Source organism: Chiloscyllium plagiosum, unplaced genomic scaffold (genome assembly GCF_037043375.1).
Source record: "Chiloscyllium plagiosum isolate Xiang-an unplaced genomic scaffold, Cpla_swu_hap1 HiC_scaffold_45, whole genome shotgun sequence".
Classification (NCBI taxonomy): domain Eukaryota; kingdom Metazoa; phylum Chordata; class Chondrichthyes; order Orectolobiformes; family Hemiscylliidae; genus Chiloscyllium; species Chiloscyllium plagiosum.
Window position 1 is genome coordinate 39,305,670 of NW_028270183.1, and position 13,179 is coordinate 39,318,848.

At 52.2% G+C, this 13,179-nt stretch overlaps 1 protein-coding gene across 1 annotated transcript in view; it reads left to right on the top strand.

Moving 5' to 3' along the window:
• atp13a1 (ATPase 13A1) overlaps positions 1-12,876 on the top strand; it is a 144,605-nt gene extending 131,729 nt beyond the window's left edge. The window contains exons 23-24 of the mRNA XM_087983349.1: positions 11,678-11,875; positions 12,614-12,876. Coding sequence (XP_087839475.1) covers positions 11,678-11,875; positions 12,614-12,876 — 461 coding nt within the window. The remainder of the gene's footprint in view (positions 1-11,677; positions 11,876-12,613) is intronic.
• Positions 12,877-13,179: the final 303 nt, after the last annotated feature.

Sequence of the window (13,179 nt, forward strand, 5' to 3'; positions counted from 1 at the left end):
AGTGTGGAGGAGAGGGGGAGAGAGAGAGAGAGTGGGAGGGAGGGGGGGAGAGAGAGAGAGTGTGGGAGGAGGGGGGAGAGAGCGAGAGTGGGGTGGAGGGAGGGAGGGGGAGAGAGAGGGTGTGAGTGTGAGGAGGGAGTGGGAGAGGAGAGAGAGAGTGAGGGAGGAGGGGAAGAGAGAGAGTGCGAGGGAGGGGGGGAGAGAGAGAGTGTGTGAGGGACGGAGGGGGAGAGAGAGAGTGTGTGAGGGAGGGAGGGGAGGGGGAGAGAGAAGGTGGTGGGAGGGAGGGTGGGGAGGGAGAGAGTGTGTGAGGGAGGAGGGGAGAGAGAGAGTGTGGAGGGAGGGAGGGAGGGGGAGAGAGAGGAGGGGAGAGGAGGGAGGGGGAGAGGAGAGTGTGTGGGAGGGAGGGAGGGGGGAGAGAGAGTGTGTGGGAGGGAGGGAGGGAGAGAGAGTGTGTGGGAGGGAGGGAGGGGGAGAGAGAGAGTGTGGAGAGGAGGGAGGGGGAGAGAGAGTGTGTGAGAGGGAGGGGGAGAGAGAGAGTGTGGGAGGGAGGGAGAGAGAGAGTGTGTGAGGGAGGGAGGGAGAGAGGGGGGGAGGGAGGGGAGGGGGAGGAGGAGAGTGGGTGGAGGGAGGGGAGGGAGAGGAGAGTGTGGGGAGGGAGAGAGAGGAGGGGAGGGGAGGAGGGGAGAGAGAGAGTGTGAGGGGAGGGAGGGGGAGAGAGAGTGTGTGAGGGAGGGAGGGGGAGAGAGAGAGTGTGTTAGGGAGGGAGGGGGAGAGAGAGAGAGTGTGTGAGGGAGGGAGAGAGAGAGTGTGTGGGAGGAGAGGGGGAGAGTGAGAGCGTGTGAGAGGGAGGGAGGGTGAGAGAGAGTATGTGAGGGCGGTAGAGAGAGTGTGTGTGGGAGAGAGGGCGAGAGAGAGAGTGTGTGAGGGGAGATGGAGAGAGAGAGAGAGTGTGTGTGAGGGAGGGAAGGAGGGGCGGTGAGAGAGAGTGAGGGAGGGGGAAAGAGAGAGTGTGAGGGAGGGAGGGGTAAAGAGAGTGTGGGAGGGAGGGGGAGAGAGAGTGTGGGAGGGAGGGGAAATAGAGTGTGCGAGGGAGGGTGGGGGAGAGAGAGAGTGTGTGAGGGACGGAGGGGAAGAGAGAGAGTGTGTGTGTGAGGGAGGGAGGGGGAGAGAGAGAGTGTGTGTGAGGGAGGGTGGGGGAGAGAGAGAGTGTGGGAGGGAGGTGTAGAGAGAGTGTGTGTGAAGGAGGGTGAGGGAGAGAGAGAGAGTGTGTAAGTGAGGGAGGGAGTGGGAGAAAGAGTGTGTGTGTGTGAGGGAGGAAGGGGGAGAGAGAGAGTGTGTGTGAGGGAGGGGGGGAGAGAGAGAGTGTGAGGGAGGGAGGGGGAGAGAGTGTGAGGGTGGGAGGGGGAGAGAGAGTGAGGGAGGGAGGTAAGAGAGAGAGAGTGTGTGAGGGAGGGCGTGAGGAAAGAGAGAGTGTGTGAGGGAGGGAGGAAAGAGAGAGAGAGAGTGTGTGAAGGAAGGAGGGAGGAAAGCGAGAGAGAGTGTGTGTGAGGGAGGGAGGGGGAGAGAGAGTGTGTGTGTGAGGGAGGGAGGGTGAGAGAGAGTGTGTGTGAGGAAGGGAGGGGGAGAGAGAGTGTGTGAGAGGGAGGGAGGATTAGTGAGAGAGTGTGTGTGTGAAGGAGGCGGGGGACAGAGAGAGTGTGTGGGAGGGAGGGAGAGAGAGAGAGAGAGAGTGTGTGTGAGGTAGGGAGGGGGAGAGACAGTGTAGGAGGGAGGAAGGGAGGAAAGAGAGAGTGTTTGGGGGAGGGAGGAAAGAGAGAGAGTGTGTGAGAGATGGGGAGAGAGAGAGAGAGTGTGTGAGTGAGGGAGCCGGCGAGAGAGAGTGTGTGTGAGGGAGGGAGGGGGAGAGAGAGTGTATGTTGGGGAGGGGTAGAGAGAGTGTGTGTGAGGGAGGGAGGGGGAGAGAGAGAGAGTGTGTGAGGGAGGGTGGGGGAGAGAGAGAGAGTGTGTGAGGGAGGGAGAGAGAGAGTGTTAGGGAGGGAGGGGGAGAGAGAGAGAGTGTGTGTGTGAGGGAGGGAGGTGGAGAGAGTGTGTGTGTGAGGGAGGGAGTGGGAGAGAGAGAGAGAGAGAGTGTGTGAGGGAGGGAGGGGGAAAGAGAGTGTGCGAGGGAGGGTGGGGGAGAGAGAGAGTGTGTGAGGGACGGAGGGGAGGAGAGAGAGTGTGTGAGGGAGGGAGGGAGAGAGAGAGAGTGTGTGAGGTAGGGATGGGGGAGAGAGAGAGAGTGTGTGAGGGAGGGAGGGAGAGAGAGAGAGTGTGTGAGGGAGGGAGAGAGAGAGAGTGTGTGAGGGAGGGAGGGAGGGGGAGAAAGAGTTTGTGTGTGAGGGAGGGAGGGGGAGAGAGAGTGTGTGTGAGGGAGGGAGGGGGAGAGAGAGAGTGTGTGTGAGGGAGGAGGGGGAGAGAGAGAGTGTGTGTGAGGGAGGGAGTGGGAGAGAGAGTGTGTGTGAGGGAGGGAGTGGGAGAGAGAGAGAGTGTGGTGAGGGAGGGAGGGAGAGAGAGAGAGAGTGTGGTGAGGGAGGGAGGGGGAGAGAGAGAGTGTGTGAGGGAGGGAGGGGGAGAGAGAGAGAGTGTGTGAGGGAGGGAGGGGAGAGAGAGAGAGAGTGTGTGAGGGAGGGGAGAGAGTGTGTGAGGTAGGGAGGGGGAGGGAGAGAGAGAGAGAGAGAGAGTGTGGGAGGAGAGGGGGAGGGTGAGAGCGTGTGAGAGGGAGGGAGGGTGAGAGAGAGTATGTGAGGGTGGGAGAGAGTGTGTGGGAGTGAGGGCGAGAGAGAGAGTGTGTGAGGGGAGGGGGAGAGAGAGAGAGAGTGTGTGTGAGGGAGGGATGGAGGGGGGAGAGAGAGAGTGAGGGAGGGAGGGGGAGAGAGAGAGTGTGTGTGAAGGAGGGAGGGGGAGAGAGAGAGTGTGAGGGAGGGAGGGGGAGAGAGAGTTTCGGAGGGAGGGGGAGAGTGTGGAAGGGAGGGGAAAGAGAGTGTGCGAGGGAGGGTGGGGGAGAGAGAGAGTGTGTGAGGGATGGAGGGGAAGAGAGAGAGTGTGTGAGGGAGGGTGGGGGGAGAGAGAGTGTGTGTGAGGGAGGGAGGGGGAGAGAGAGAGTGTGTGTGAGGGTGGGAGGGGAGAGAGAGAGAGAGTGTGTGTGAGGGAGGGAGGGGGGAGAGAGAGAGAGTGTGTGTGTGAGGGAAGGTGGGGGGAGAGAGAGAGTGTGAGGGAGGGAGGGGGAGAGAGAGAGTGTGTGAGGGAGTGTGGGGGAGACAGAGAGTGTGAGGGAGGGAGGGGGAGAGAGAGTATGTGTGTGTGAGGGAGGGAGGGGAGAGAGAGTGTGTGTGAGGGAGGGAGGGGGATGGAGAGAGTGTGTGTGAGGGAGGGGGGGAGAGAGAGAGTGTGTGAGGTAGGGAGGGGGAGAGAGAGAGAGTGTGTGAGGGAGGGAGGGGGAGAGAGAGAGAATGTGTGAGGGAGGGAGAGAGAGAGTGTGAGGGAGGGAGGGGGGGAGAGAGAGAGTGTGTGTGTGAGGGAGGGAAGGGAGAGAGAGAGTGTGTGTGAGGGAGGGAGGGGGAGAGATAGAGAGAGTGTGGGAGGGAGGGGGGAGAGAGCGAGAGTGTGTGTGGGAGGGAGGGGGGGAGAGAGCGAGAGTGTGTGTGTGAGGGAGGGAGGGGGAGAGAGAGTGTGTGTGTGAGGGAGGGAGTGGGAAAGAGAGTGTGCGAGGGAGGGTGGGGGAGAGAGAGAGTGTGTGAGGGACGGAGGGGAAGAGAGAGAGTGTGTGAGGGAGGGAGGGGGAGAGAGAGAGTGTGTGTGAGGGAGGGCGGGGGAGAGAGAGAGTGTGTGAGGGACGGAGGGGAAGAGAGAGTGTGTGTGAGAGAGGGAGGGGGAGAGAGAGAGTGTGTGTGAGGGAGGGAGGGGGAGAGAGAGAGTGTGTGTGAGGGAGGGAAGGAGAGAGAGAGTGTGTGTGAGGGAGGGAGGGGGAGAGAGAGAGTGTGTGTGAGGTAGGGAGGGGGAGAGAGAGAGTGTGTGAGGGAAGGGGAGAGAGAGAGTGTGTGAGGTAGGGAGGGGGAGAGAGAGTGTGTGAGGGAGGGAGGGGGAGAGAGAGAGTGTGTGAGGGAGGGAGGGGGAGAGAGAGAGTGTGTTAGGGAGGGAGGGGGAGAGAGAGAGAGTGTGTGAGGGAGGGAGAGAGAGAGTGTGTGGGAGGAGAGGGGGAGAGTGAGAGCGTGTGAGAGGGAGGGAGGGTGAGAGAGAGTATGTGAGGGCGGTAGAGAGAGTGTGTGTGGGAGAGAGGGCGAGAGAGAGAGTGTGTGAGGGAGGGAGGGGGAGAGAGAGAGTGTGTTAGGGAGGGAGGGGGAGAGAGAGAGAGTGTGTGAGGGAGGGAGAGAGAGAGTGTGTGGGAGGAGAGGGGGAGAGTGAGAGCGTGTGAGAGGGAGGGAGGGTGAGAGAGAGTATGTGAGGGCGGTAGAGAGAGTGTGTGTGGGAGAGAGGGCGAGAGAGAGAGTGTGTGAGGGGAGATGGAGAGAGAGAGAGAGTGTGTGTGAGGGAGGGAAGGAGGGGGGGTGAGAGAGAGTGAGGGAGGGAGGGGGAAAGAGAGAGTGTGAGGGAGAGAGGGGTAAAGAGAGTGTTGGAGGGAGGGGGAGAGAGAGTGTGGGAGGGAGGGGAAATAGAGTGTGCGAGGGAGGGTGGGGGAGAGAGAGAGTGTGTGAGGGACGGAGGGGAAGAGAGAGAGTGTGTGAGGGAGGGAGGGGGAGAGAGAGAGTGTGTGTGAGGGAGGGTGGGGGAGAGAGAGTGTACGTGAGGGTGGGAGGGGAGAGAAAGAGAGTGTGGGAGGGAGGTGTAGAGAGAGTGTGTGTGAAGGAGGGTGAGGGAGAGAGAGAGTGTGTAAGTGAGGGAGGGAGTGGGAGAAAGAGTGTGTGTGTGTGAGGGAGGAAGGGGAGAGAGAGTGTGTGTGTGAGGGAGGGGGGGAGAGAGAGAGTGTGAGGGAGGGAGGGGGAGAGAGTGTGAGGGTGGGAGGGGGAGAGAGAGTGAGGGAGGGAGGTAAGAGAGAGAGAGAGTGTGTGAGGGAGGGCGTGAGGAAAGAGAGAGTGTGTGAGGGAGGGAGGAAAGAGAGAGAGAGAGTGTGTGAAGGAGGGAGGGAGGAAAGCGAGAGAGAGTGTGTGTGAGGGAGGGAGGGGGAGAGAGAGTGTGTGTGTGAGGGAGGGAGGGTGAGAGAGAGTGTGTGTGAGGAAGGGAGGGGGAGAGAGAGTGTGTGAGAGGGAGGGAGGATTAGTGAGAGAGTGTGTGTGTGAAGGAGGGCGGGGACAGAGAGAGTGTGTGGGAGGGAGGGAGAGAGAGAGAGAGAGAGTGTGTGTGAGGTAGGGAGGGGGAGAGACAGTGTAGGAGGGAGGAAGGGAGGAAAGAGAGAGTGTTTGGGGGAGGGAGGAAAGAGAGAGAGTGTGTGAGGGATGGGGTGAGAGAGAGAGTGTGTGTGAGTGAGGGAGCCGGCGAGAGAGAGTGTGTGTGAGGGAGGGAGGGGGAGAGAGAGTGTATGTGAGGGAGGGGTAGAGAGAGTGTGTGTGAGGGCGGGAGGGTGAGAGAGAGTGTGTGTGAGGGCAGGAGAGGGAGAGAGAGAGTGTGTGTGAGGGCAGGAGAGGGAGAGAGAGAGTGTGTGTGAGGGCGGGAGGGGGAGAGAGAGAGTGTGTGTGAGGGGGCAGGTGGAGAGAGAGTTTATGTGAGGGTGGGAGGGTGAGAGAGAGAGTGTGTGTGAGGGCGGGAGGGTGAGAGGGAGAGTGTGTGTGAGGGAGGGAGGGGGAGAGAGTGTGTGTGAGGGAGGGAGGGGTAGAGAGAGTGTGTGAGGGAGGGAGGGGGAGAGAGAATGTGTGAGGGAGGGAGGGGGAGAGAGAATGTGTTAGGGAGGGACGGGGAGAGAGAGTGTGTGAGGGAGGGAGGAGGAGAGAGAGTGTGTGAGGGAGGGAGGGGGAGAGAGAGTGTGTGTGAGGGAGGGAGGGGGAGAGAGTGTGTGTGAGGGAGGGAGGGGGAGAGAGTGTGTGTGAGGGAGGGAAGGGGAGATAGAGTGTGTGCGTGAGGGAGGGTGAGAGAGAGAGTGCATGAGGGAGAGAGTGTATGTGCATGAGGGAGAGAGTGTGTGTGCGTGAGGAGAGAGTGTGTGTGTGAGAGTGTGTGTGTGGGTATGTGAGAGAGAGTGTGTGAGTGTATGTGTGAGAGAGAAAGTGAGTGTGTGTGAGAGAGAGAGAGAGAGTGCGTGAGGGAGAGAGTGTGTGTGTGTGAGGGAGAAAGAATATGTGTGTGTGTGAGAGAGGGAGAGAGTGCGTGAGGGAGAGAGTGTGTGTGTGTGAGGGAGAAAGAGTGTGTGTGTGTGGGAGAGAGAGTGCGTGAGGGAGAGAGTGTGTGTGTGTGAGGGAGAAAGAGTGTGTGTGTGTGTGAGAGAGAGATTGTGTTTGAGAGCGAGAGAGTGTGTGTGTGAGAGAGTGTGTATGTGTGTGATAGAGAGTGTGTGTGTGAAAGAGAGAGTTTGTGTTTGAGAGAGAGAGCGTGTGTGTGTGAGCGAGAGAACGAGTGTGTGAGGGAGAGAGATTGTGTGAGGGAGGGAGGGAGGGAAAGAGAGAGAGTGTGAGCGAGGGAAGGGAAGAGAGAGAGGAGTGCGTGAGGGAGGGAGGGGGAGAAAGAGAGAGTGTGTGAGGGTGGGAGAGAGAGGGAGTGAATGCGTCTCCATATCAGAGTGTTCAGGGACGTGTTGGATAGGTGCATTTAGTCAGGGGTAAATATAGGATAATAGAGTAGGGGAATGGGTCTGGGTGGGTTACTCTTCGGAGGGTCGTTGTGGACTTGTTGGGCTGAAGGGATCCTGTGATTCTGTCCATTTAAATTAAATGTTAAAGGAGATGTAGGAATAGTGAGGCACAATGTGCTCAAGTCTTTGAAGATGGCAGGAAAAGTTGAAAAGGCCATCTACAAAGCCAAGCTTTCTTACTTTTACGATGCATGTGTCAATTTATAAAGCTATGATAAACATTTACAAAATCACAGGGAGGCTGCAGACTTTCTAGCACTGCCTTTCAGGAACAATGGTGAGGTTTTATATTCTCCTTAACCCCTTCCGTTCCCTCATGTTGACCCCTTTAACTTATCCTTCCTTGTGCCCTTCAACAAAAGACTCTTTTGTTGAAGAGTGGAAGTATCCTTCCACTGCCACATCGTCTTTCCGAGCCCTGATTAGGAGTGGATTCTAGATCCATGATCACGAAACAAGGCCTCAAGCCTGACTTCCACCTGCTGCCGATATCATCAGGATCATTGCTGTCTTTCGTCGTGTGAATTTGGTTGCCATCATTTTTTTAACTAGCGGACTATTTCAAAAAGAGAACGTGGCCAGACTTTCACAGGAGAGCTAATGTGCATGCTCCATGGTGTCAGCAAGTTATGCATGAGGGCTTTAGGAAGGCCGCAGAGAGATGAAAGCTTGGGTTGTTCTCCTTACAAGATGAGGAGGTTATGGAGAGATTTGAAAATATGTTCAAAAGCCTGGTTTTGATAGAATAAATAAAGTGGAATTGGTTCTGGTGATAGAAGGATCTGTAATCCTGAGCTGCTGCAGTGTGGTAAAGCAAACCAGGGCACGACTTATATAGAGGGTCCTGGGGAGTGTTATAGTATAAAGAGATCTCGGGATACAGGTTCATAGCTCCTTGAAAATGGAGTCATAGGCAGACAGGGCTGTGAAGAAGGCTTTCGGCATGCTAGCTTTCATCAATCAGAGTGGAGGAGTTGGGATGCCTTATTGCGGCTGTACATGACATCGGTGAGGCCACATTTAGAGTACTGCATACATTTCTGGTCGCCCTAGTATAGAAAGGATATTATTAATCTTGAAAGAGTGCAGAACAGATTTACTAGGCTGCTACCTGGACTGGAGGTTTGAGAAGTTGGATGGCTGGGACTTTTTTTACTAAAGCGTAGGAAACTGAAGGGTGACCTTATAGTTATATAAAATCATGAGGGGTATGGATAAGGTAGAAAGCGAACAGCTTTTCCCCAGGGTGGGGGAGTCTAAACCGAGAGAATACGTTTAAGGTGAGTGGGAGAGATACAAAATAGTCCAGAGGGGCAATTTTTTTCACATACAGGGTGGTGAGTGTCTGGATAGGGCTGCCAGAGGGAGTGATTGAAGTGAGTACAATTTCAATTAAGAAACATTTAGACGGGGGATGGGGGGAGGTATGGAAGGATAGGGACCAAGCACAGGCAAATAGGACAAGCTTAATTGTGAAAACTGGGCGGTTTGGACAAGTTGGGCTTAAAGGCCTGTTTTCAAGTTGTATATATCAAAATAAACTGTCGCAGGATACAGATTTAAGGTGTCTGGCAAGTGAAAAAACACAGTAAGTCGTCGCAATCTGGATTTAACTAATGGAAAGAGTCATTGAAGCAGATTCAAAAAATAGCTTACAAACACAATTGAATGATTACTTGAAAGAGTAAATGGACTGAGCTGTGGGGCAAGAACAGGGGAGTGGAATACATTGGGTAGTCCTTACGAAGAGCTGGCACAGGCACAGTGCATCAAACGATGACCGTGTGTGCTGAATCATTCTATATTTTATTAGTTGTGCCTTTGTTCTCGTGCTTTATGTAAACTCTTATACTGAGAGCACAGTCAGTGCCAGTGAGTAATGGCTGTGGTTTAGATAAGAGAGTTATTTGTGTGAAGTTATTGTTGTGACACCAAACATAAGGTCAGCCAGTTAGGTCCTGCAGCCAAGAGTTTTTTTTGTCATAGTATAGATTGGTTTTCTAGCAGGGAATGGCAAGATGTGTTTTTTTTGCCAGTGACTATTAACACAATGGCACAACTTGAATGAGTCCATATGCGGACATATGACTGCCAAAGCCAGAGGCTGCCCTGCAAGGAGCAAGAGGCACTCGTGAGAGCTGTTTATCTGCTTGCCAAGCCAGCTTCACTCAGAAAACAGATTCCTCAAACTGAAAGCTAACACTATTCAAAGGATAGAAGTGTGTTTAATGCATTTATAGAAAAAATGTAACTTGCATGATCTACTTAGCCAAAAAACATTGTAAGGTTAAGCCCTAAGTGCCAGTTTCTTCATGTTTCATGAATGGTTTCTCACCAGAAGGCCTTGCACATTTTGCTGCTCGTCGGATGCTGCCTGAATTGCTGTGCTCTTCCAGCACCACTGATCCAGAATCTGGTTTCCAGCATCTACAGTTATTGTTTTTACCTCGTTGATTTTCTCACCATGTCATACCAACCTGGTCTTATTAACTACATGACAAGGCACCACCTTTAGCACCAGAGAGAGCACAGTAGTGTGCGCTGGACATGGCAGACTAGGAAAAATTAGTGCCCTACTTTGCGGCCAGGGACCTTGATTTATTCAGGGATTTAGATGAACATTATGCTGTAGCATCAGGGCTACAGGCCAAGTGCTGGATAAAGGGATGAAAATAGATATTTAAAAAAATAGGTGTTTGGGTTGTGCAAACACAGTGAGCTGAAGCTGTGTGACTCTATGTCCTGGAGATCCTGTGGATGGAACTTGCTGTTCTTCCCAGGACATCAGTGGAGACCACATCACCAGAACTTCTCTGAGGTTGCCAAGTTATAGTGTAATTCAAGTGTGCGGTTCAGATTAATTGTGACAGCAACGTGTACCATCTCTGAGATGCAGTTGCAGCATCTCAGCTCGATCCTTTTGGCAGCCTCTTCTCTAAGCCCTCAACATTCACCATGAACAGTCAAGGACACTAAGCACTTAGGAACACCACCACCAGCAAATTCCCCGCTTTTCATACACTGTCCTGATTTGGAAAGACCTCATTGTAATAGAATCATAGTCAGTTTTACAATGCAGAAAAGGCCCTTCGAGTCATTCCTTCATAGTTACAGGGTCAAGATCCTGAGACTCATTCCCTCGCAGCACTATGAGTGTACCACTTCATGGTGGTGAGCCATCATCTTGAAATGCAGCAGGCCATTACCTCAAGGGCAATTAAGAATGGGTAACAAACAATTAATATCCAACTGCTTAAAGACCCTTTGTGTGCTGTAGTCAGAGGGCTAATACTGTAGTCCTTCCTCATTGAGTCTTTGTTGTAGCTGCCCCAACATTCACTTCATCTGTGATCATCTTTCACCCTTGGTCACCAGCAGTTCCCTGTGCTGAGAGGCAGACAAATGATAATTGAGCTGATGGCTCTCTGGCAGCCATTGGAGATTGATGTGTGGCCCTTGAGAAAGTCTTTCAGGCTGGACATGCTGAAGCTGATCCTGAACAAACCACTGCATTTTTCGTAAACAGCCACATCATAATAGCATCATAATTAGTTTTAAGGATGGTGGTGGAAGAGCCTTGTGTTGCCAAGGCTGGTGTCCAACCTCTGAACCAGAAGTTCTAGGACTTGACAGCCAAGGGAAGGTGCAACCAAACAGTGATCAAATAGGCTGAGTGTCAACATGCAAATCGTGTCGCCACATGGCCCAGGCAGTAAGACCGTCAGAGATTTCTGGTCAGCCATTATGGTTCCCTTCACTAAACAGTCTATCATCAAGGCACAGGGATTATTTTCAATATTCCAGAAATGGATGGTGGGCACTAGTTGTGGTACTGACACTCTGTTTAGCTGATGGAGAGAAGAACCTTTCAGACCCTTCGGTGTCTTATTTGAAAGTTTCGGTGATGAGGCAGCCTCTTTTTTCACTTAAGAGATGTGCCTCCCAGGACCTGTGATTGATGGCACCACTTGGTACATTAAGTAGAAAAGGTTTCACTCCCCCCCCCCCCCCACAAAGATTGTTTTCCTGTATCCACTCAAAATAAGCCTTAAGGTAGCTAAAAATGTGTTACATAAAAACACAGTTCCATGGGATTTCATGATGCCATCAAATTGTCAGAGGCTTGTGGGTTCAAATCCCATTCCAGAGAGCAACGCATGTTATCTTGGCTGACACTCCACTGCAGAGCTGAGTGGGTGCTGCTCTCTCAAAGTCATGCATTTTAGACATGAAAGTGTGCATCTATGCTCTTGGGAATGCGAACGTTCCTATGGCACTATAAAAGATGAGCAAGATAACACTCCTCTCCTCTCCAACACATTCCTCAACCAGCATGAACTTCCTCAGTTATCTACCAACCTGCAGTCCCACAGTCTCCATGACAAGACAGGCAAGGGGCAGATCCCAGATATACCCCAGTTCAAACCGGTATTGGTACCAATCTGAGCCAATTGCTCTGCCCCATCCAGTAGTTATGGAAGCTTACACATTTGCAAGTATGTTGTAATCTGCAACCAAGGAAGGAATCACAATGGCTAAACAGAAATCTCTACTGCTCTTATGACCTGTGTGTGTGTGTTGGAAAGATTTGCAAGTTGATACTCAAATGGTTTGGCCATTTTATGAATACACCATCTTTGGTCATCAAGTCCTCATTTGGGACCTGAACCTGGAACTTCTGATTCAGAGGCCAGAGTACTACACACTGTGCCACAAGAGCATTTTAATCATCATCATTATAACCAATAAAATGGGTGCTGCATTCTCGCCCTTTATCACTTTGCTGTAGTGACAATAATGCAATACAGATCATTCTTTTACGCACGCTTTGTCAACGTAATTTGGCTATAACGCAATTAGGGAACAGCTTACAAACTCCCATTGGCTATTATCGTGATTCTGTGCAATCACGAACAAAGGAGCTTGAGATGGACCAGCTTCTAAATGTGTGGATAGAAGATCAGTCAAGAAAGCGATCTGGGGCCACCTTTCTCACCAAAGAACAGAAAGCCTTATCAATTTATGAGGACCTAAGAGAAAAAGCTGAAATTCCTACAGGTGGGCCTGCCTTCAGTGGTAGTAGTGGCTGGTTTGCTGGATTTAAGAACTGCTACGCTTTCCTAACGTGAAGTTATGTGTTAAAGCTGCCACTGCAGATAAGGAACGTGCGCTGTCATTTACTTCCAGAGTGAAAAAATTGATTAAGGAAGAAGGCTACAGCTTAGATTAAATCTTCAATTTGGACGAGACAGGTTAATACAGGAAGTGAGTGCCACCCAGGACCTACATTTCTAAGAATGAAGCACATGCTCCCAGGTTTTATGGTTGCAAAGGATTGTGTGACTATGCTGTTGGGTGCCAGTGCTAGTCCAGACTTAAAGCTTAAGCCTATGTTGGTGTACCACTCTGCCAACCTGTGAGCCTTGAAAGGTTATCTTAAGGCCAAGCAGAAGAGGTTGGATGACAGGGCAAATTTTTTCTGACCTTATTATGTTTTCAAGGATATTTTTAGAAATTGTTGCAGGAGAAAAAAATTTGGATCTCAAGAGTCTCCTCATTCTGGACAATCGTCCCACTGTTGATGAGCAATAGCAGCTTTTAAAGCATTATTTAAGGCGCATAATCATGAAGCTGATTGCAACTCCTGAGGAGGACTTTGGAAGAGCTTTAACATTAGGAATGCTATTGCTATCATTGTGGAGGCCTGGGGTAATGTCAGTCAGGACTGCTTGCTTGCAGTTTGGCAGGAGCTTCCTCTAGATTTTCTTAATGCTTTTAACGGTGTTGAACCATAAGATGAGCTTCCAGTAATCAAGGAATATTGTATCGCCCTTGCAACGCAAGTTGGATTTGAAGAAGTGGAGACTGAAGATGTTGAGGAGCTGCTTGAGTCCCATTGTGAAGACCTCACCACAGCTGATCAGCAACAACCTGTTGCTGCAGGAGAGATTGAAGCTCGACATGAAGACAATGAAGTCCAGGATGCAGCATCACAAGAACTTTCCACTTCTCTTTTGTCTTCTATCCTGAGGGAAGTTGAGAAGCGGTTGCAGTTCTGAAAAGACAATGACTACAATGCAGTCAGATAGCAGGTTGTGGCATAAGGTCATAGTTTTAAGCTGGTTGGAGGAAAGTATAGAGCGGATGTCAGAGGCAGGTTCTTTACACAGAGAGTTGTGAGAGCATGGAATCCGTTGCTGGCAGCAGTTGTGGAAGCAAGGTCATTGGGGACATTTAAGAGACTGCTAGACATGCATATGGTCACAGAAATTTGAGGGGGCATACATGAGGATCAGTGGTCAGCACAACATCGTGGGCTGAAGGGCCTGTTCTGTGCTGTACTGTTCTAATGTTCTATGAAC